The 22,426-nt window shown below is 40.4% G+C and overlaps 2 protein-coding genes across 5 annotated transcripts; one reads left to right on the top strand and one right to left on the bottom strand.

Moving 5' to 3' along the window:
• Position 1: 1 nt before the first annotated feature.
• Positions 2-12,093, bottom strand: LOC140924147 (ubiquitin-conjugating enzyme E2 E1-like). Of its 4 annotated transcripts, none has more exons than XM_073374173.1 (7): positions 11,957-12,093; positions 7,391-7,538; positions 6,836-6,886; positions 3,834-3,966; positions 3,009-3,053; positions 2,576-2,678; positions 2-1,709 (listed from the first exon to the last, which is right to left on the bottom strand). In XM_073374173.1, the coding sequence occupies exons 2-7, from the start codon at positions 7,525-7,527 to the stop codon at positions 1,612-1,614; spliced, it is 567 nt and encodes a 188-aa protein (XP_073230274.1). In that variant the 5' UTR covers positions 7,528-7,538; positions 11,957-12,093; the 3' UTR covers positions 2-1,611. The 4 variants fall into 4 exon arrangements, with proteins under 4 accessions (XP_073230274.1, XP_073230273.1, XP_073230275.1 ...); XM_073374172.1 differs by lacking the exon at positions 11,957-12,093 and adding an exon at positions 7,900-8,057; XM_073374174.1 differs by lacking the exon at positions 11,957-12,093 and adding an exon at positions 7,900-8,054 and having other exon boundaries at positions 7,391-7,527.
• LOC140924145 (ubiquitin-conjugating enzyme E2 E1-like) lies at positions 11,206-21,986 on the top strand. Its single transcript, XM_073374171.1, has 7 exons — positions 11,206-11,344; positions 11,952-12,127; positions 12,548-12,598; positions 16,946-17,078; positions 19,425-19,469; positions 20,649-20,751; positions 21,698-21,986. Exons 2-7 carry the CDS (start codon positions 11,973-11,975, stop codon positions 21,793-21,795), a joined length of 585 nt encoding a protein of 194 aa, XP_073230272.1. The 5' UTR covers positions 11,206-11,344; positions 11,952-11,972; the 3' UTR covers positions 21,796-21,986.
• The last annotated feature ends 440 nt before the right edge of the window (positions 21,987-22,426 follow it).

The raw sequence follows: 22,426 nt of genomic DNA, 5'->3' as shown, positions 1-22,426 counted from the left end.
AGAACAAGATTAGGAAACAACCTTTAATTCTTCTCTTTATTTCAAGCGAACTTACAAGGCAATAAACCGGCTCGTTATTTCAATTTTCGCAATAAACAATAATCTTGACGCTATCGGGGAATTTTAAGATTCTAAATATTAAATAATTTAGCTATCGCTTCGAATGTATAGATGAAAACCTCACAGTAACAACTAAAAATAATTTTTGTGAAATAATATCTGTTACAAAACTTGAGGATACAAAACAAGGAAGGCGACGTTCACACTAACGTTTATTTTTTCTGTGTTTTGGTTTTTCCTTGACACCCAAACAATCAAAACAGCGGTTTTTTGAAAACGCTGACAAGGGTGGAGACTATCGCCAGTAAGGACGAGGTTTTCGAAAATGCTGACATCATAACTACGTATGTATGACGTGTATACAAGGCGGTGCGACGGTATCGCACACACGTCTAAGGCCCGTTTATATGAAGAAACAATGTCCCGGCAAAGAGGGTTACCCTCACAGCCGATTCAACTTAAGCGAACATTTATTTGAGAAGAAAGTTCACCCCTTTGCCCGAGGCAAGAGCTGACAACAGTACTCGTCCATGCTCTGATTGTCTGGCCTTGACCGAGTTGACCAGGCAGGGCGAGCTTATGTGTCATCAATAACAATTGACCTGGCTAGGAGGATCACCCTAAACGGTTCGCCACGTTTTGTAAGGAAATTTATGAAAACGTTGGCTCGTCCACCGTAGCTTGGGTAGGCGAGTGACCCGTCTACCTTCGGGACAACTTTTCTTCATGTAAACAGGGCCTTAGCAATGAAATTCAAACTATGATGAATAGCATATCTCTCATTGAATTGATTTTTGTCTCGCCTTGACCGAGTTGACCCGGCTGGGCGAGCCAAGGTGTCTATAGGGAGAAAAAGTTTGTCCAAACTACGATAGCCTGTGTACAGACGCCCCTCTCCCCTCAGAAACAAATCAATTTTTCTCAGGGGAGGGGGGGGGGGGTCTATACAAAGGCTAGGCTAGGAGGGTGACCCTGCCATCAAAAATGGGTAACCAAGCAGATCAAGTAAACAAGTTTAGTTAGACCAGGTTAAAAATAAACAGAAACTGTAATGAAAAAACTGCAATACGGGTCTTTACACAAGATTCAAATGAATTTAAACATGTCACGTAATTTCAAAGACAGTAAGCAGTGTTGATAGAGAAAATAACTTTAAACAGTATTTAACTAACAGTTTTTAAACATGCTCAAGCTTTGGTGTGAATTGGAAATTAGCTTAACGACCTGAAACGATGCGAAAACGATACCAAGAGGGCGGAATTTTTGGTGCGTTTTCTTAATAAGTGTGAACGTGGCCTCAGTGCAAAATATAACTCGAAGAAAATAAAGAATGAAAAGAAAAGTAATATCCTCCGAATTTTTCGTCCGAGCGCAAACTTGAAAGCGTTTGAAAAAATAATAATAATGATATTAATAATCCAAGTCTACGCGACAACGGGTTTTTTCTTTGCGTCCATGTGAAACGCAGAATACTTCATTTTATATTTAAATTATTAAAGACGTCCCAATTGACTAAATGCTGACTATTTACATTGTTGCAGGGGAAATTTTTCATGTCGCGTATCTTTTGGTCCATTCCCTTGCTGTTTTGTCGTGGTCCTCTCTGTTGGAGAGGTACTGGGTCGCTATGGTTCCCACCAGAGGGTCAGCTGAAACCAGGAAATTTCACGAAAGTTAACATACTGTAATTTTTAGAATGGGCGCTTATTTAATTTTCACCATATTCAGCAAGTAAAATAAATTTTGAAACGAAATGGTAAAAAACAGCAAAACACTTGGTCAGTTTTTATTCGCACTGTCAGTAAGGTCAATTTGCAGTCAATTAGTGGCAAGGGTGGGCGCTTATTCGAGGCTGGGTGCTTATTTTCGGGTTAGATGCTTAATCAAATAAATATGGTAATTAGTAGAATTATTACCGCCTTATTACTTAAGGGCGGCTGGCTCGATTTGTCCAAATTTTGGTGCGTTCAATAATTCGACAAAAATCAACATCGTGATTACTTGACAACCGAGCCAATCCGGATAGCTGGGATCCCCGAATCACGATACCGGGATACCAGCTCCTCGGCGGGAAATTCTCCGTGTAAACACAAAAGCTAGGCGAGCCGCCGACGAACAAAACCAGCAACAGGACAGCGGGTAACATACTGCTCATGCGCACTACTTTCAATGTCTCTGTTAACATGGCCGGTCTGGCTCGCTTCATGTCAGAAAGGGATAAAAGTCACTTCGGCAAAAAAAGTCATCCTGGCAAACCGGGCCAATCTGACTCATGTTATCAGCCCCTAAGAACCTGTTTACAAGGAGGGAAGGTGACTCTGGTGCTTGGGTTAAGGAGGGTTACTCTTGCAAGAGGGTTACCCAAAAACACTCGCACATTTCCTTTTTTGGGGAGACGTGTTTAAAAGGCAGGCGGGTTACCCTGGCGCTAGAGTAACCCTACCTGGGTGCTAGGGTTGCATAAGATGTATCACCACGGTCAGGTTTACATAAAAGAGTCTACTGCCTACGTTACCTGGATTGCAGTCAGAAAGAAGAGAACAAACTGAGAGAAGAACTTTAGAGATGGTTAGAGCTGGACTCCAGTTATCTTTCAAAATGTCCAGACATATCACACCCTGTAACAACGGTACAGCATCTTAGTCATAACGTCAAAAAAACCAGGAGTGACCAACTCCCACACTAAGCTGAACATATAGATTTAGCCAAAGCTAAAAGCGAAGCTACCGTTAATGCATTGTGACGGTCATTATTTGGACTTCTGTCCGGCCTACTTTTGAAATGACTCCTGGCTTCAAATCTTTCACAGCTTTCAAGTTTGTGGCCGCGATCAATGTACCCGGCTCTGAGCTTTCATTAGCAGGTAAGTCAAATGCCTCAGACTAAAGCTTAGTTACGAACCTATCATTAAAATTCTGAAAAAAAAGGCCTACGGCAAAGCACCTCACCTGACTGTTCACATTGCAGTGATATATTCTTGTTCGAAAGGTGACCTGAATGATAATACAGAAAGCATCAGAGTTTCAGTGTCAATGTAAAAAATCAGGAGCCTGAAAAAATACAAGTCTACTCTCAGCTGCAAGATATCAAAAAAAAATTCACCAAGGGGTACAGCAGACATAGCATTAAAACGTTACGAAAACATTGCCCAATCTTATCAAGTTTCAATCCATGTCCATTCTCGCCATCTGTTGCAACAGACGACAGGAAACAGTTTCAGTACCTAAATATGGTCTTAAATAACAAAACTGGTTCATTATTTTTGGAATTCGATTGATGCGAACACACTTTTGAACTTTTTAAAAGGATGGCAAATAGCGTGACCTAGCCCCTTTAACCCTTTAAACCCTAAGATCAAAATTTGAATTCTCATTTGTTGCCCCTATTCATGTCCTACAAAAGTAGTCGGGAGAAGTTGATAAAATATCAAGTAAATTCATCTTGTGTGATCATGTCCGTAATTCTCATGACCACTCTGTTTAACAAAACATTGATATTACAAGGAGAAATTTGATGCTGATCACTCATAGGGCTCATAGGGTTAAGGTTTTAGGTCGTATCGTTGTCATACTTGGATGTGAATTGCCTAGTCCCTAGGCCTCATTATTCCGCTCGGCCAATTCGTTTCGGGTCACGTGCTCCGAGCGAAGAAGTTAGGCGTTTCCCGCCCGTTCGCCTCGGATTCGTCGCCGAAGTGAATTGACCGAGAAGGCCTGGGAAAACGCCGTGCATGGACTAAGCAAGGAAGTGAATGCAAATGTAGTTTTACGTACCTTGGGAGGCTTAAACGGGTAATCTGTAGGAAAATGGATATCAAGAAAGAACACTCCTCCTTCATATACTGAACCAGGGGGTCCTAGGATTGTGGAGTTCCATTCGTAAAGATTATCTCCCTTGGGACCCGCGCTGTAAGAAACAGACACAAACATCTTGCATGAGGGCCACTTTAAGGATCAGCGTGAGACTGGGTCAGAGTGGTGTCGAATTGCACTATGGGGCTTTTTACAAATACAATGGAGAGGGGAAGTCGTTACGTCACGTTGCCATGGTAGCAAAATTTCTGGATGACAACAAATCAAAACGTCACTTAAAAAGTGGATTTGAACTGTTTCAAAGTTCATCGATCTTATTTAATTTCATTTAATTTGCCAAATGTTGGCGAAATTTTCTGGGTTAAATCCGAAAGGACCGTTTCTAAGTTTAGAAAAAGAAAAAGAAAATTTTTGTGTAGTGCTCACCCACTCGACAAAGCGGGCGAGTGAAATTGGGAAGTTCCATGGTGCAGTCGTGCAACACCGGCTAAGAAATGTACAAAAAAGTGTGATGCAGGAGCAAAGTAGTTCTTTTGCCAATCTAAACCTGTGAACCAGAAATTTTGCTACCATAGTAACGTGACGTCCCACTTCTCCACTCTATATTGCTCCTTTGCTGTTGACATCACAGGGGCCATGTTGGTGATCAAAAACAAAAGCATTTCTCTCCTATGAAGACTAAAAACCGCGATTTAATTGTAACGTTTGAGTCTGTAGAGGAAATCCTCAGACGTGACTATTCAAATGAAAGCCACTGAGCAGTACTTTCCAACGACATTATTTATGTTGTATTAGGCGGTTCCAAATTTAGAGACTGTAGATGAAATCGTAAAGTCTGACGGCATTTAAGATCAAGTCTTGAGGGGGCTCTAAAGAACGGTGCTATTTTATCACTGCTGTTTTGTACTGTGTGGTATTTTACAAAACGATTGTTTTTTTTTTTCTGATTTGGATTGCAGGAACTCAGGGAATTTGTAACCGTAAGTGTCTTAAGGGTTCGCCGCTCGAGTACAAGTTACCCTGCCAAGCAATCAACTTCTTTTAGTGAGCGCGCGAGGTTCGTGAAAACACGTAAACGTCTTTCGTACAGGATCTATAGAAACGACTTCTGCGTAGGCGTGTAGTGCGCATTTTGAATCATAATGCGTTCTCACCAGGTTATGTTAATTCATTTTTGAGCGATTACGCTCGGGCACTTAGCGGTGAAGAGATCCCTACTTTCGCGGGTTTACTGTGAAACCACTGGTAGATTCCATCACCACTTCGAAAATTTGCGATCGGCGTACTTTTTTTCACTCACGCACTCTAGGTCAGACGAAATGAAATGCCAACCGGAAAAACAGATAACAGCTCTTTCTAAGATTGGGTTACGTGTTAATTTGTTTCCTGTAAAATATAACCGCTAGGGCTAGGGGCTTTGACCGTGTCGCCCACTGAATGTTACTGCCCACGTAATTCAGGTGGGTGTCTGCGGTTGATAAATGTGAATGAGGTTTTTTGAGACGTTCAGGGTTACAATATCGTTCAAGAGAGAGAGAGAGAGTTTGGTGTCGGTTTCCCAGTAATTAGCTCTAAAAATGGGCTTCCTTCAAATAACGACATCACTAATAATACAGTCATAAAAAACTTCATAGTCCAATACACAGTAAAATGTGACCAGTATGCTCAAAGCCACATGTTTATACTCAACAAACAAAGGATGTCGGAAACCTTGTTAAGACAGAATGAACAGTGGAAACAGTTGCGCTTAATTCATTTTAGCACAACTACGGCGGGTTTTTCAGGCCGCAATTTCGCCAGCAATACCCATGAACGATAAGAAATTAATGACACGGAACGTCAAGCAAGAAGCCAAGAGTTAACTCCTGATAAGCTCTACGGATCATTTTCTATTTCCTGATGTAATTTTGTTTTTTCAAAACCAAACAAAAAGAGAATCGAAGAGCAGTGATGATAAGTTTGCTTAAAGACAAAAAAGGTTTTAAACTAAAAGACGGGAAACCCAAGTCGAAAACTAAGGAGAAGATTGCCTGTCTTTGATGTAATACTGGACCACGGCGATTATTTTTATTTCCTCTTTCATGTCAAAACAAGTTTCCCACGAATGTGCAGCAGAACTTACTAACGACGTCATGTTCATCCATGTATGTAGCAAAGGCCTTTTGATGTTGATGTAGCTTTCAACAATTAAGTCTTTTATTAACGAAAATATAAATATGAGGACGTTGCTCGGACAGAATGTGAATAAAAACAATAATCTTTCACCGGGAATACTAGAGCACAAATCTATGGTATAAAACCGAGGCTAGGAGCGGCAGGGAGTTCCTGTTTCGTTAATCGCTACACCAATAAGATGTGTCCAATATTCATGGCATCTATTTTTTCTTGGCCGCTTACACCATGTAAGTCCGTCCATGGTTGAAGTTGTTATGTAAACTCGCCTCGGCAACTAATACGTGATGCGTAGCAGGTGCTTGTCTTTGCATAAATTAAGGGAAAGTCTTGATTCTGAGCTATTCTGGGCCTCTTCGGCCGTAAATCGACATAGCTACGTCGGGAAATACGGTACGCAATTTACTACGAAAGTAAATTTAGTACACCTTGACCCTTAAGCTTGCTTTGCTGTGCAAAACAAATAAAAAAGAAACAACCTCCGAATATAAGGCGGTCTCAAAATACACACAGTGCCAAAAGCGAATAATTAGTTTTGGTTTTGAAGACAAAGCCTTCGTACACTTTAAAATACCGTGAGTCGCCTTAAATGACTTATCACTTGAGAATAATTGACCCAATCCGCTTTTTCTCCATTTTAAAGAGTTTTTATGCAAAAAAACCGTCTCTTTGGGAAAAAAGTTGGAACTATTCGGTCTCCGCGTGAATGTCGAATTCTTCCTTATTTTCACATGACAAAAGCCGCAATTCTATTGTTTTCCAAACAAGGGGTTGAGAGCTTAAGTCGTTACCTGCAGTTAGGCGGTGGGTCGAGCGTTATCTCCGCCAATTCTCTCTGAATTCTGTAGAGAAAACACAGCTATTTATTGAGGAAATAAATATTCTAAAGACTAACTCCTACTAACAGAGCTGATAATTCCAATTTTCATCTGTTTAATGCAAACAAAGATAAGGTCTTTCGTCAATATAAGCATCACAAACGCCTTGGAGTCGTGTTCGCAGACTGGCGCTTCCTTTCGTTGAATGAAAGCATTTTGTCTCAATTTGATCACAAGAGGCGATTATTACAAATATTCGCTACAGATCAAAGCATTCGTGGATGCCAAACACCGCGTGATTAGCGCGCGCGGGCAAGGAAAAGTTAACATGCAAATTAATCATGAAATTGAGCATCAAGTGAACACGCTCAGTTAGTTACACGCAACTAAGAGAAGCACGAAGCGAGACAAGGGTCTGCCCAACACAGGCACTATGGTGAACTCGGTGTACTCCCAGAAATATAATTAAGATAAGACTGACCCCTTAGTTGATGTAATGTGTCTCGTAATACAGCCTCTGTAGTTTACCTTTTCACAGCAGTAGATAAGGTCTTTGGTGAGCGCGAAGTACTCCCCTTCTTCAGGTCTCTCTTTAAACTGGGCACCCTCGTCTCATCTGACTCAGCTGCAGGACGATTTGCTTGCTCGGATGACCGCCCAGACATCTAGATACAAACTATATTTAATAAACATAGCATAGTTGAGGCTTTCCGTTAAAGTAACGCAGTGAAATTGTTAAAGCTTAGTGGAGTTAAGTTCATTAACCGCGATCCAAGACCGAGAGGGCCGCCATTTGCAAAGTATTTCAGGTATGTCCGATACTCAGCGCGAAATTGGGACCACATCCAAGCTAGGCTAGCTAGCTGCAATCCAGAGATGTTTTCAGAGAAATTCCGAGTAACTCTGACGATAGAATAGGCAATTCAAGATTGAGGACAGGAGTGAACAAACATGGCCGCCCTCTAGATGTCAGTTCGACTAACTCCATTGTCTGTCAAACGACCGAAATACAATTCCAGCCTCGACAGATCCTATACCTTGACAATCACAATAAACTGAGGTGTATTTCTGGCAAATTTAAGCCTCGTTCGACGGAGCACTGCCGTGTAAGAGGAGTAGAAAGTTAGAGCTTACAATTCCAGCCGTCATGTAAGGCGTCACAAATGGCCGTCTGCCCCGAGGATGTTTAGTGTTTCCGCCTGTCAACACGACGTCATCAATTAATTAATGAAATAGCGTGAACACATACTAATTTAGTTCACAGAAATACAGGCCTAAAAACAAATTATCTAGCTGGTAAAGGATTTATTACTGACTACACACAGTATCGCTTGTCCCCCACAAACTCTCTTTGGGAGTTATTTCAGATTTGAGATATCTTCCGACCCAACGTCATTATCACCACTTCACATGTTACGTCACACATCGCAGGCCGGCTTAGACAGATAAATTTTAAACCTCTTAAAGGGGATTGCAGATCTTATTTTTTCTGGTTTAAGTGAAGCACAATATATATTACAGTTGGTTCCTCTATATATCAATCTGCCATGTCATCATTATGAGCGTCAGTTGCTTCACTGACTCGTCTACTCTTCGATACTGAAAATGTTTGTCGCCAAAAGATTACTCCGTCTAGAAACTTAAGGCTTTCTTTCGCATACTACAGCAAAAGCCTGAAGAGCGACCCACAGTTTAATTGGTAATACTACTTGAACAGATTTCAATATTTAATTCAGAAGGGATGGTTTTTTTATTTTCTCAAACATCTGTCACGAATAGAAAAACAAATAAGTTTGTTAAAAGAATTGAAAGTGAAACATGCCTGCGAGTATTTTGTTTCTTCATTGCTGTTTCTTATGTAAAATTATCATGTTATCGGAATCAGGTTTCGTAAAGACACGATTGTGGTTATTAATATCATTCAGTACTAAACTTTAAAGAGCTTTCTTGAACGAGTAAGCGCGAGGCCCAAAGTTCTGTGATGTCTGCCATGAATTCAATGGCACCAGCTAAAACAAGAAAAGAAACTCTGGTACCGATTTTGTTGGGTAATTTTTGCACCCGCAGAAGACGATTCAGATTTGTACAGCGTACAAGAACACCGTTTACCAGCATTTCTTCGGCTGTTGATGATATTTTTCCAGGTGTCAATGGCGCAAGCTTAGGGAATTATCGATAATTTTCCCAACCGTTCTCGTCTGGTTTCCGGCAAAACAAGCTGGAACAGCAGTGGAAACATAAATAAAAAAGGAGAGGAAGAATACTTTGGAACTGGGCCAATTTTTTTCGAATCAGCATTAAGTTTAACCAACGAATGTAAGACTTTTTGTAAATTTCCCACTTCTGTATTCTGCTGTCTGGCAACCGACTTTATAGACGTCCATAACATCACCCGCCGCAACCGTCTTCCCAGCAAAATTATTCTTTTGTGTGAAATGTTAACCAAAATAAACCACAATCAAATAGCAAACAAGATTAAACATTTTTTCACAATTGTCAACTCAGAGCTTGTTAGATGTGATTAATGTTGGTTTATTGTCCTGCTTGCTAGGCTATTTTAGTGAATGTACCAGATTTTTAAGAGTCCGTTTCGATCGGTATTTTATTAACTTAAATGAAAATTCAATTTGCGATGATTTTGTAGATTAAACTGTGTTACCAGAATGCAGATAAATGTTACAACAAAGATTTTCAATGTCACTTCAGAAGAATACTGTGTTTATCTAGTATTTAGTTTTATTTATTTATATGGCAAGCCATCAAAAAAGATTTTCAGTCATCCGTCATCACCGATGATATATTGTGGCCCGCAAAATCATTTCAAAACTTTTAAATTAGTACAATTTTTGTGTGTTTTCACTGTGTATAAATGTAAAGCTGTGTATCACTCATCCGAAAGACACTTAGATTGATTCATCATGTTCAAATGCCTCCCGTATTAAAACGGATGTGAAGTACTGTATGTCATAAATGTTTAATGACCTCGGCAGTAGCAAAATTTGCATACGTCTCTTCAAAATGCCGTTTGAATTCTTGAACAATACAACTTTCTGTGCAATGTTTGCCCGGGTACAAGAGTATAAAACACTAATCTTGTAATTAATAGTTCATTATCTGCACTAATCGGAGAAATAGATTCATTCTTCGTAGACCCCTTGGGAATTCGGTAACTTCTCGAGCGTATAAGTCAGCGAAGCGTAAAAACTTTAATAGCACTTTGAACAAAGACAAACATCTCATTTAACTCGACGCAATACAACCATTGTTTAAAAGGTTATTAACAACTATGTACAACAACACTTCGACAAAACAGCTAAGGCTGTTTTTTGTTACATCTATTGAAACCCTATGTGGCTTTAAGCAAATATGAATTGTCCTTTCTCCTTCATAAATTCAGGACAGCGATACGCGAAAACGGCAAAAAATGAAGTCGCTTTTCGATGGACAGTAAGCTCTATAAGTCAAGAGTTTAAAGTCTTGTAATCATAAATGCAAACCACATTACTTTTTTATTTTTGTGTCTGCTGCTCGAAGTGATATACGAGTAAGGCAGGAAAATCAATTCCTCACTCGTACAAATTGTACGTTTAGCCAACACATTGTACAAAATGAAAACTTTCGTTACTTACTAATAGATTTTGAAGTTATTTTCGGGTGGGAAAAATAACTGAAATAAATTAAATTTCTGGGTAATTTTTTTGAAACCGCAAGAACACAGTTTACAAACTTTAAAACAGGGTTCTATTTCGCATCAATTCGCCAAATTATCTGCTATGGTACCAAGAAGTGCCATAGGGTTCGAACGATTCCGCGGTTGGTCGGCGTTATAATAATATCCCCTGCTTTTTCAGACTGCAAAAATTGCGACCCATGCAAACTTCGTAACCTGTCAGCAAATTGGTAAAACCGGGATTAACATGCAAAGTGTAAAGTTTCAAGGCTTCAAGGTGAATGAGGGGTTCTGTCCCCAATGAAGAAGAAGGCAGAATCGCTTTCTTCCGTTCTTTTTTTTTTTTAAATGGAACATTTGATCGTTGCAAATCTTTCTTTCAAATCTTAGTTGCTAGAAGACTAACAAACAAAGATCTTGTGCCGGTATATTGTATCCACCATGCAGGGATGCCAATCACGGGGATATGGCAATTGTTTTATTCCCCTGGGAAACATCGACAGCTGTTCAACGACACTCGACCTCACTCAATAGCCCACCGCAAGCGTACGCTGATTGGTCGGTTCATTTGTTATGTCGATGGCCGGCAAATTAGTGTTATGACGCACTCTGTTGATAACTTAATGACGTCTCTTTGACAGGCGGAGACGATTCACAATCCTTTGCGCGCCGCCTTAGAGTTCGCATACAGGCTTGGCAAGCAGCTGGTTGAACAAGATCTCGCGCTATCTTCAAACCCTTCGTAATCTTCGCAAGTCCTTTAAAACCAGCCGATATTTGCCCAGAGGTATTCTTCATAATCTAGCGAGTGTGTAGGTATAAATTTTGTCGATATTCTCTGAATAGTTTGATCATAATTAACCGTGAAGTTTAAACTGTTCCTGGTGATTATCGGGCCGACATGTTCTTTCTACACAGCCAGCTTCCGCAAGGGGACTATGAACGAGATTAAGAAGCTCAAATGTGGTGCTTTTATCAGCGGAAATGCTTACTCGACTAGAGGGGATATTTTTGCTGAGAACTCGATCCGGCTACATATGACAAGCTTCTTGAGAACAGAGGAAAACGGAAAGTGTCTCTCAGGGCCACCGGCTGCCTGTACAGACCGCAGCATCTGTGACAGTCACTGCCCTCTTAGTGTTAATCAAATCGTTCATAGATTTACGTATCACGTGTGCTAATTTAGCTGCCCTAGCCTCCTGTTTTGATGTGGGCAACTCAAGGACTTCACATTACACACATAGGTTGCCTATTTTTTTAAACCCTTCAGACGCGATCACAATTCCTTTTCTTGCGGGCGGAATTTCTCGCGGCACGAGGCTTAGATATGGTGTAGGTGTTAATGTATATTTCCCTGCACTACCACTGACGGGGAAGTGACCAGATTTGTTGATTAAGCCCTCTGTGTTTGATTTCCAGGTTACCTAAATAGAGTTGGGGATGATGTCAGAACAGGGAGCTGTGAGTGCGTCCTCCAGTTCGTCTTCGTCTGAAACAGATAGAAGATCGCAGGAGAGCTGTACAGGAAAGCGATCTCCTCGCGGCAAAGCAGCTAGCCCTCGCCCTCTAAAGTCAATCTCCAATTCTGCCAAGAGGTAGGAAAAGATAGAAGAAACGTAGTCAGGTGGCTGAATGTAAAGACCACGCTGGGTAGCAGCCAAGCTTGATCTTTACAAATGAAATTAAGCGCACGATATAAAAGGGACAGATTCAGTTTGTCTCTAATTTGCATGTTAACTTTGCCACGGCGCTATTCTGCACTCTTTCGCCAGCAGGCCCGACAAATGGGTTTAATGAACAGAGGGGGACGTAATTCACCTTTTCCAGGGGTCTAAAGCTTAGTGTCTTCGAATTATAGACAGAGCTATCGCGATGACCGAAACAGACAGGTCGCGGGTTTTGAACGAGTCCCTCATGCTCATTAGCATATGCACTGAAGAGCGATTGCCTTTGTGAATGAAGTACCGGCAATATTGACTTGTTTAGACTGTTTAAATGTACTTCTTTTCTTTCAGAATTCAGCGAGAGTTAGCCGAGATCTCCTTGGACCCTCCGCCAAATTGCAGGTAAATTCTCCGCTTCGAATATCACGCTGAACTCCTTCACTTCTTGTTTGGACTGAAAACAATAGAATTGCGGTTTTTGTTTCCTGAATAGCCGGCCTGTTATTAAAATTGAACTCTCTTTATGTTATATAGATCAACTATTTCGGAAGCGAGTATATTTTGCCCCAAAACTGTCAAGTCGGCCACACTAGTCATCAAATATTCCTCCAATTAGGAATTTTCTGCGAACATGATATACATAGATAAATTATTTATTTAAAAGGGGTAAAGACGACATTTAATCGCTCCACGTGGGAGTAAAATGTGTAAAAGACTCATTGTTTTTCTTTATGGTTCAGTCATGCTAAGACTTGCCATGCATGAATAGCCGTCAAGCTACCCTTGGCTTCAAGGTTCTTGTACGAAAACAGAGACCTCGCTTGGTCGCGACTCTTTTCTCGCCAGCATTTTGTAATGTCTGCTCTAATTGCAGTAACGGCATAATCGATATATTTAACTGGCGAAGTAGCAAGCCTTCCTGGGTACTCAATTGTTGATATTATACCTGATATACTTTATGTAAATCAACAGATTCACGTCAGCTGTAGGCAGGTCAGACAGATATTAAGGTCCTTTTTGTCAGAAAGATTGAGCTCTTTTTAACTTCTATGATTTTAATTATTCATCTTGTTTTGACGTTATGGTATATTACCAATACCGTACGGAATTTTCATAACACGAAGTAAGGTCTGAGTAAGATGACCGGGGTATTAAAACAAAAATGAAAAATCGTTGTCTGTGCTTTCTGTCGTACGCCAATTTTTGCCTTTGATTTTACTGAAATCTTTTTCCGGTTCTAGCTTCAGAAGACGTATTTTTAATGTCAATTCTGTAGGTTCTTTACCACGGTAGATATCAAGCAAATATTGAGATTCGTTCTGGCAGACTGCTATTTATTTAAATAAGAGCTTAGGAAAATTGAATTTTTAAAAGGGCACCCAAAAATACGTCAATTATGACAAACATATGACCATGAAAATCAAAGCGTGTAGATCACAAGTGCTTATTTTGTGAAGGGTCGTATGATATTCGAGGCATTTTTAAGTAAAAATGATATTCGACTAAAAGTGAAAAGTAAAGTTTTTAAAAGGTTAATCAAATGATTAAACATATCATATATCTATAATATATCATCTTTGATAAATTCCAAACGGTTTGTTATTCAGAACTATTTTACACCAGGAAGTTCAACGATAGTCTTCGAAACAAACCAACTGCAAACTAAGTTAACTTGGTCCAATATTTCATTTTGAAAACAAAGCTGTTACTTTGACGAGCTATGACTAAAAATAATTGCACCTATAAAACGTTGTTTGTGCAATGAGCCATAGCTACAGTACAAACTACTAAAGTTATAGAATGGAACTATGACTATAGTATAAATCTATAGTTGTATCATAAAATCTGACAGTAAATAATACAAAATAAAGTATTGCTGTGCAATATAAGGATTACTTACTTGTGACGGATATATGGCGTTTTGAATTAATGGCAAAAATACTTAAAATACCTCAAAAAATACAGCAGAGTAAACAAATAGCTGTTACCTTAACTATAGCGTAAGGAAAGTCGGAAAGGCCGGTTGTGTCGTTTATTCCGGGACCGGCAATTTTTCTTTCCTTCTTTAACAAGTTTCCAAAAAAACCCTGATCAATATAGTGCTAATTAATATAAATAGAAAGCTACTTAAAATACTTCAAATAACAAAACGATGTAAATAGCTGGCATCTTTTTGGCGGGTTTATCACTTAGTCAAACTCTTCAGCGATTACCGGTATGTTCATTGTTTTATAAACTCAAAGTCGTAACAGCTTAAATCATTTTTGACTGGGCCGAGTCTGTTCTGCCCTTCACTTTGACATGCTTATTCTTTGACCGTTCTATTTTTTACCGTCAGGATCTATTTTTTTCCGTTAATAATACCATTAGTTCACCCGCTGTAACACTAAGGTTCCTTCACCTGGTTAATTTTGGCCCTCAGGGTCCAGATGTAATGGGTTCGCGTGTAGCTCATCAGGCAGAATTTTGGAGACTTTGTGTTCAGAGAAAGTTACTGAAACGGATGATCCTAGTGTAAAAAAAGGGCCTTCTTAGTCACACTTTCGGGGTGTTAAAGGGGCTTTGTCAGGATATCTGCTATCTTTTTAAAAGCCAAATCAGTTTTTATTTTTGTATCAATTGAATTAAAAAAAATAATGATCCAGTTTTGTTATTCAAGACTATATTTAGGCCTTGAAATTGTTTCCTGTCGTCTGTTGTTAGGATGGCAAGAATATACATGGATTAAAAATTAAACAATGTCGCCCAACTTTTTCAAGTTTAATGCTATATGCCTGCTCCGGGGGGGACTCCGCATGTGAAAGGGGTGGGGATGCTAGTCGTCTCGCTTAGGGGTGTAAATTTCGGATTTTGGTCTCAGTTAGGGTGTTCTGGGCAAAACGCTATTATATTTAGCCGGGAAGGTCTCGTTTAGGGTTGCACGCGAAAAAATATAAAAATATATATTTGATAAGTATATTTTTAATGCGTTTTATTTACCCCATTCATATAATCCAAGGTTTCTCATTTTCTCCTTATAGGGGTCAAGAAAAGCTTGGGCCACGCCCAGATCGGTCTCCTTTTGGGGTTTAATTCAAAATTTCCGACGAGCATCCCCACCCCTTTCATATGCGGAGTCCCCCCCGGATGCCTGCTCAAATCACCAAAATTATTTGATATCTTTTTCGTATCTCCAAAGGAACATTTTGTGCAAAGGAAAAGGCACTAAGCCATGACTTCCGCACAGAGCTCAAAACAGCAATATCCTCGTTGGACTTTCAAAAAAGTCCTTCGTCGCTTCGCGGCCTAAAAAGCTCGTTCCGCTCGCTAAGAAACTCGTGAGGTCGACTTGTAGCAAGTCTATATCCTCGTGACATCGGCTCCTATGAGGGTATGTCTAACTTGCGTCTACATTGGGAAAAGAAAATCGCACGGTTCGGTGTACCTTAAATGGACAAAATTATGGGTGCCTTGGTCTCTAGAAATAGGAACAGAAACGATCTTGGTTTTAAAATGGGTTTTTTGTGTCACTTAGGGGGATTTTGAGAGTGTGTCTGTAAAACTGAGTCTAGATTGGGAAAGGAAAATGGAAGTGGAGGCTTTGCTGATTCAAATTGGGAAGGGGAAAAATTATAGATTTGATCGGTATTCTGGGACGCTTCCGCTTTCGTCTGGGTGTCAATAAACAAGTTGCCAAATAGAAACCTGATAAATATTTCAGTGATTAAGATAAATCCGTTGACAATTGAGCCTGGAGTAATGTGGCGTTACTTTGATTTTGAATTGCTTCGTTTTGTGATAATATCGTTTTGTGATAACATCGCTCCTTGTGTTTCTTTTTTACTGTAATGTCGGCTTGCGCAAAAGAGAAGCGAGGTTTTCGAAGAGTAAGTAATAGCGAATCAACCATAAGGTGCTTGCACATTTCAGCTTATTGGATTGTCTGCGTCGAGTGTGATTGAGAGCCTATTGAGTTTTGAACTCTTATTTTTGAGTTGTTCCTTTCTCACTGCATTTTAGTCACGATCAGATCCCAGCAGGGGGGTGTGGAGTGATGGGGGATTCCAATTGTTCAGCCGATATCCCGTTTTACGGTTTCGGACCCAAGGCCATTCCTGCAGTCAGAAATATCTAAACTACGTAATGGTTTATGGTTGTCGCCCAAAATGTTTCGTTACTTTTCTTTATGATTCTTAAAGCTGTCACATCCAGTCAAGTAAAGTTACTTAGACACGTAATTTTAACTATGCCGTTTTGAACTTCGAGTCTGTGGAGAAAATCCTATCGTGTTACCATTCAAGTGAAACCCCTTCGATTCAGCAGTACTTACACGGCATGGTACTAAATATTTAGTATGTAGTTCTAACTTTTGAATTTGTGGATGAAATCCTATGGTATTACCTTTCAAATAAAACTCTTCAGCAGTATTTTCAAGTGGGAATATCCATTTCGGATGTAGTTTTATAAACTTTTGAGTCTGTGGACGAAATCCCATCGTGTTACCATTCAAATGAAACCTCTTCAGCTGTACTTTCATTGCATGGTACCAGGAGCCAATCGGCTCCTGATGGTACCCTCTATTTTAAAGTGGGTGGTTCCAACTTTTGAGTCTGTAGACAACGCTGTTATGTGACTATTCAAATAAAACCTCTTGAACAGCACTCTCAAATAGTACTTGTTGTTCTCTGTATTTTTCAACATTAAGCCTGAAAATTTTCTTTAACTCACAGGGAGTACAAGGATTAATGCTACGTTTTCATTTGTTCACAGCGCGGGTCCCAAAGGCGACAATCTTTACGAGTGGTGCTCCACGATTCTGGGTCCTGAGAAATCTGTGTACGAAGGTGGAGTGTTCTACCTTGATATTTCTTTTCCTATGGATTATCCTTTCAAACCTCCAAAGGTAAGTCAAAATTTAGGGTAGATCGGAGAGTGCGTATTCCGGAATAGAAGTAGCCTACGCGCGAGCAAGCTCTCCATTGCGAGTGGCGAGCGAACGCGCGTTTCCTTTCGCGTGCGGCTGGCTCTCGCATGACTTCTCGCGACTCCCCCCAAAAGGAAGGCTTGCACGCAGGTTAGAATAGAAAAAACGCAGGAACTATGATAGAAATCTCTTATACCGCGAATTCTAGGCCACTTCAGTGCTAATATTTTATTTCAGCAATATTTGATTCAATCAATGCCAAAACTAGTGATTTCTAAAGTTAATTCCGTTTTCCTTTTACTACGGCCGGATAGGGTCAATGGATCTTACCCTCCAGTTTATAGAATTTTAATCTTCGGCGGGGTCGCTACCCTGCCTGCAGAGGCCTCTTTTCCCTTGTCATTCGCTGGGGTAGGCAGGAAGAAAAGAGACTCTCTTTTCCTCATTGCCTGCCCCATACTCTTTCGCATAAATGTCAGGTTTTGACGATCAAAACCGCCCGGTCCATCCCAGGCAACACCTACCTACAATTTACCTGGCCCATTACAATTTGTGCGATGATAAATGTTATGCCAAATTACCTTACTGGATTCGCGTTGTTTACGTTATATTAGAATTCTCACCTTTGAGCTGTTTCTGGATTTGATACGTCTGAGAAAATTAGAATATAATGTGCGTTCGTTGTGTAGTTTGTCACACGTTTTTGTCATGCATCAGTTTTGAAATGATGATGATTCGGCTAAAAATACACGTTCAGCTGATTTGTGAAAGATCATGGGATAAATTACAACCTATAGACGAAACACGTAAAGTCCAAAAATATATTGACTTCTCGCTGCGTGGATAATTCGATGCCGTAAAATAACACGACCTTTTAACAGGATTAATTGAATTCTTCAACTGAGATTAAATTGATTCGTTTCGGCGTCACTGAAGACAGAGGATTTTTTTTCAAAACCTTAATACAAGTGTTTCCGGCCGATCATCCGGCTTTAATGTATTTGATAACCCCTGGTATTAATTTACGACCGAAGGGAATACTGCCCTTTCTAATACCTTTCTCACACTTTTCGAAGGATATCGAAAGAAAAACAAACGAGCAATTTGCAGCTCTATATAAAAGTGCTCTTGTTTCCTGAAACCTTAACCATCGGGGTCCTTGTTCAAGAGCCGATTTACAGTAATAAGGGATCGAAACTTAGCAGATAATCATCGGACAATCACTGTTTCGAACTCTTAAGATTGCCAGCAATATGATGACAAATGAAAATAATTATCCCAGAATTTCGTTTTTGTCCGCAAACACGGCTGTCATCCATGTAACAAATAAAGGAATTGTCCCAAAATTGTTGTTGTTGTTGTTGTTTTTTTTTTTAATATTACAAAATAGATCAGTGACACTATGTCAAAAGGGCTCTGAAGAGTCACACCTTAGTTTTTTTGTCTAGCCAGTGTAAGGCCATCTGATCCCTTCGGGGAAGGGGGAGGGGTAGCTATGCACATATGCAGGCCAAATCTATATTTTGTATTTGTTTTAGCCCCTTGCGAAGGTTTATATTTCAAACCGAAATGTCGTTTACAGAAAATATAAACTTTATTATTTTCTTCTTTTCGGCGTAAGGATTAGTTTAGATGCTTTTTCTACAATTTTGTTGGACTTCAGAGAATCTCAGATTCTCGCGCTCTTTGGAACGAAAACGACCAAAGTGGTCGTCAAAGGGTTAAAGTTAAAGTTTCTACAGACGCGAAACTTAAAATTACATGTTGGTTGTCTACTATTTACATGGACAAACCGGTCGGTTCACAGTTTGGGCATTGTGGTACGCAAAATTCAGGACTTGTAGCCCAAGAAGTGGGTTTACCATTTGAACAAATCAGTTCCATTTACCGAAAAACGACCGTGAACGCCTGGAACTCGCATCAAAGATGGCTTTGACGAATGGTACACGAATTTGCGTTTCAATATTCCGTCTGGAAAAACAGCACTACCTTTAAAGGTGCTCCGTTGCTCCCGGACATTTCCCTCTGGAACGACCCAAAAAGTCGTATTCCATTTTCTTTCCGACCCGATTTTCGAAAACTTTTTAAATGGTATTTTCGCTTGCTTGCGTGCTTGCTTGCTTGCTTGGGTGAGCGTACGCGTTTGCTTGTTTGAATGTAACAACGTATTGTAACAGTTTTAGCCAAACTGAAGAGGTTTGAATAAACGAGACTTGTCTTAAGGCTAAAATAAAGGCTAGTGCGTGAAAGACTATTCGTGAAACTCAGTACAATAGTTATGAGGATTATCGCAAATTAAGTGTGTGTTGTTTTTGCTGCACATAGGTGTCTTTCCGCACAAGAATATACCACTGCAATATTAACAGCCAGGTCAGTGAAATTAATTAAAATCTTATTTGTTTACATATGATAGGATGAAGTTATTTTACCATAACTGCATTGATTCTTCGTTTTGGTTTTTCCTCCTTGTTGAAATGAGGACTGTTAGTAACAAGGGTTCACTAGGAATAAGCTCTCTTCTGTTCTTCTGTGTCCTCGGGGGTCCCCCGGGCCGGGGGAGTACCTTGTAGTAATAGGCTAATGTGGCTGTTCCGCTGGATGGGGTCACATTTTCATGACTTGATTGATTATAATAGGATTGCATTTTCTACAGTCACTAGAATGGGGTCGCACATTTTCTAGCCTGCGTAGCATGGCGGTTTTGGTCGGACGCGCAAAAAAGGCAAGGTGGGCGAGGGCAGTGATACCGCGAGGAGACTGGGGCGGGAGTCCCCGCGCTTTCGCGGCTTCGCCGCTCACTAGTCTGCCAAAACCTCCATGCTACGCAAGATACACATCTGCGGAATTTTGCGGCTAAGGAAGCCGGCGGTACATATCCAGCCAAAATTGACCTAATCACCCCCCCCCCCCCCCCTTTACCTCCAACCCAAATTCTTGAATAATAGTAAGCGCGCTGAGGATGATGGGACGTGAGCGCAAAGGCTTCTTTTTCCCTTCGGAAAATAAACGGGAAGATGAACGGACATAAGAAAGTACTAGTCGTTGATACCGTATTTCCTTGAATAAGCGCCCCCCAACAAATAAGCGCTCACTCCCAAGGCCATAATATCAACTAAGTACCCCTCCCCTCTCCCTCACGTATAAAAAATTGGTCAGCAGTCAAGTCAGTGAAAGAGAAAAGTTTCTTTTCCGTTACGTCTATTCCTTCCAGTTATTTCTACATCCATGTGCGCGCTTGCAGAGTTTCTTTATGTGAGTTATCTTTTCTTTCAATTTTTGTCCTATTGCTCTCGCTCTTGGTTAATGCCGTAAACTTTCAAGGAACAACTAGATCATTCTCTAGTTCTTTTAAAGGAAAACGTAATAAGCACCCTTCTTCGAATAAGTCCCATCTTTTAAGCTGAATTTGAAAAAAGCGCCTGGGCGCTTGGTTGAGGAAAGACGGTATGTAGACAAAATCAATGACGATTAGATCATCAGATTGCAGAAGGGATGCAGTGACATACGAGTCGACAGTCTGTGGTTAAAAGTGTCGCTTGTACATTTTAGGGTGTAATATGTCTGGACATTCTCAAAGACAGCTGGAGTCCAGCGCTCACCATCTCTAAAGTTCTTCTGTCAGTTTGCTCGCTTCTCACAGACTGCAATCCAGGTAAGTACTTCTCACAACTGTACATAATTGCGTGAGCACTGGAACGATTGGACTGAGCTAACTCAGTGATGATTTGGTTACAGAAAGTTATGGTGAGTCCTGGGACTCATCTTGTGATAAATCATGAGTCCCAATCCAGAACCACTGAGTCCCAGTTCAAAAAACCCAAATCCGAAATTGAAAATGCTTTGGCTTTTATATGTAACCAGACAGTTTATCTGAAGACAGACTCTAAAACTCTGTATTACAGTAAACTGAAATTAAAACATAGCCCTTCTATTTTAAAACACAACAAAGGCTAAAAGAAATATGCATTGTGAAACAACAGCCATTATAACTGCCACAGAAATTACACGATCGGAATATTTCGGAAGCGGAAGCGGAAGGGAATAACTCACTTCGGTAAAGCGTGATAACCTGGGACCCAAACTAGGCGCGCGAGCATTTTTGGGATTACTTCTGGGGTACACAAAGGCACACAACAACTGGCACGTCTCGTCATAATTCAAGGTGGCTGCTTGACTTGTCCCCCAAACAATCCCATAACTGCAGCGCGCTTAGTTTGGGTCCCAGGCTATCACTCTTTTCCGAAGTGAGCTTTTGGAGTAAATCCATAGCCAGCCTTATAGTCCCGGTGGGAACATGATAAACAAACCGTTCCTCGCATTTCTGTCACCGGTCAGTCGGTCTAGCGCTGGCTACTGCAAAATGGGAGGTCGCGGGCTCGATCTCCGGGGCCTGACCGATACTCAAAGGTTTAAAAAGAATTTGGAAGAAGGTACTGTCTTTGCCCTGAAAACGGCGAAAACTTCACGTGGCTCGGATGAACGCGTAGAAATGGTGATCCTGTCTCCATTCGGACACGTAACAACAGTGCCCTCAATTAGTCCTTGCTGTTAGAAACAAAACATTAATCGAGGTGGTTTTTTTGTTTATTTATATGTAGGTGACCCCCTAGTTGGCAGCATTGCAACTCAATATGTAAACGATAGAGAGGAACATGATAAGACAGCACAGGAATGGACAAAGCGATACGCAACATGACAATGGTACAGCAGCCAGTAATGTAATAAAATAATTTTTCCAAACCCTTTTACTTCGGAAAGTGATGTGAGAAAATCCAAATTTTAATTTGTAAAATAATTTAAAGAACTCAAAGTAATGCAAAAGAGGTCAGTTTCACTTGATAGTCACATCATAGGATTTAGTTCACAGACTTAATAATTAGAACCAACTCGTACACTGTAACGAAGAGGAGAACATGACCAAAACGTTCAATAGTACTGTATAATAAACAGAAGCACAGAAGAGTACCGCTCAAGAAGTATTCAATTTGAATGGCCTCGCCATAGTATTTTCATTCACAGACTCGTTAGCTAGGAGTACTTTGCACGTCTCCACAGTCATACTTTAGAAGTGGAAGGGTTAATCTTATATTTTGTACCATGTCAAAGAAAACAAGTCATAAAGATGAAGGGAAAACGCTTGTAAAATATCACATAGGTAGTGCCAACTTGGGAGTGACTGATCTGCACGAAAGCTATAGACCTTCTTTAAAAGATTAACCGAATTATTCCACATTCTAGGCAATATCGAGCATTACTTCCTGGTCAATAACTTTCACTTATTTTTTTATACAGCGTATCAAGGTTTGCCTGCGAACGCAGACGTATTT

Source organism: Porites lutea, chromosome 14 (genome assembly GCF_958299795.1).
Source record: "Porites lutea chromosome 14, jaPorLute2.1, whole genome shotgun sequence".
Classification (NCBI taxonomy): domain Eukaryota; kingdom Metazoa; phylum Cnidaria; class Anthozoa; order Scleractinia; family Poritidae; genus Porites; species Porites lutea.
This window is presented reverse-complemented; position numbering and strand designations above follow the sequence as displayed.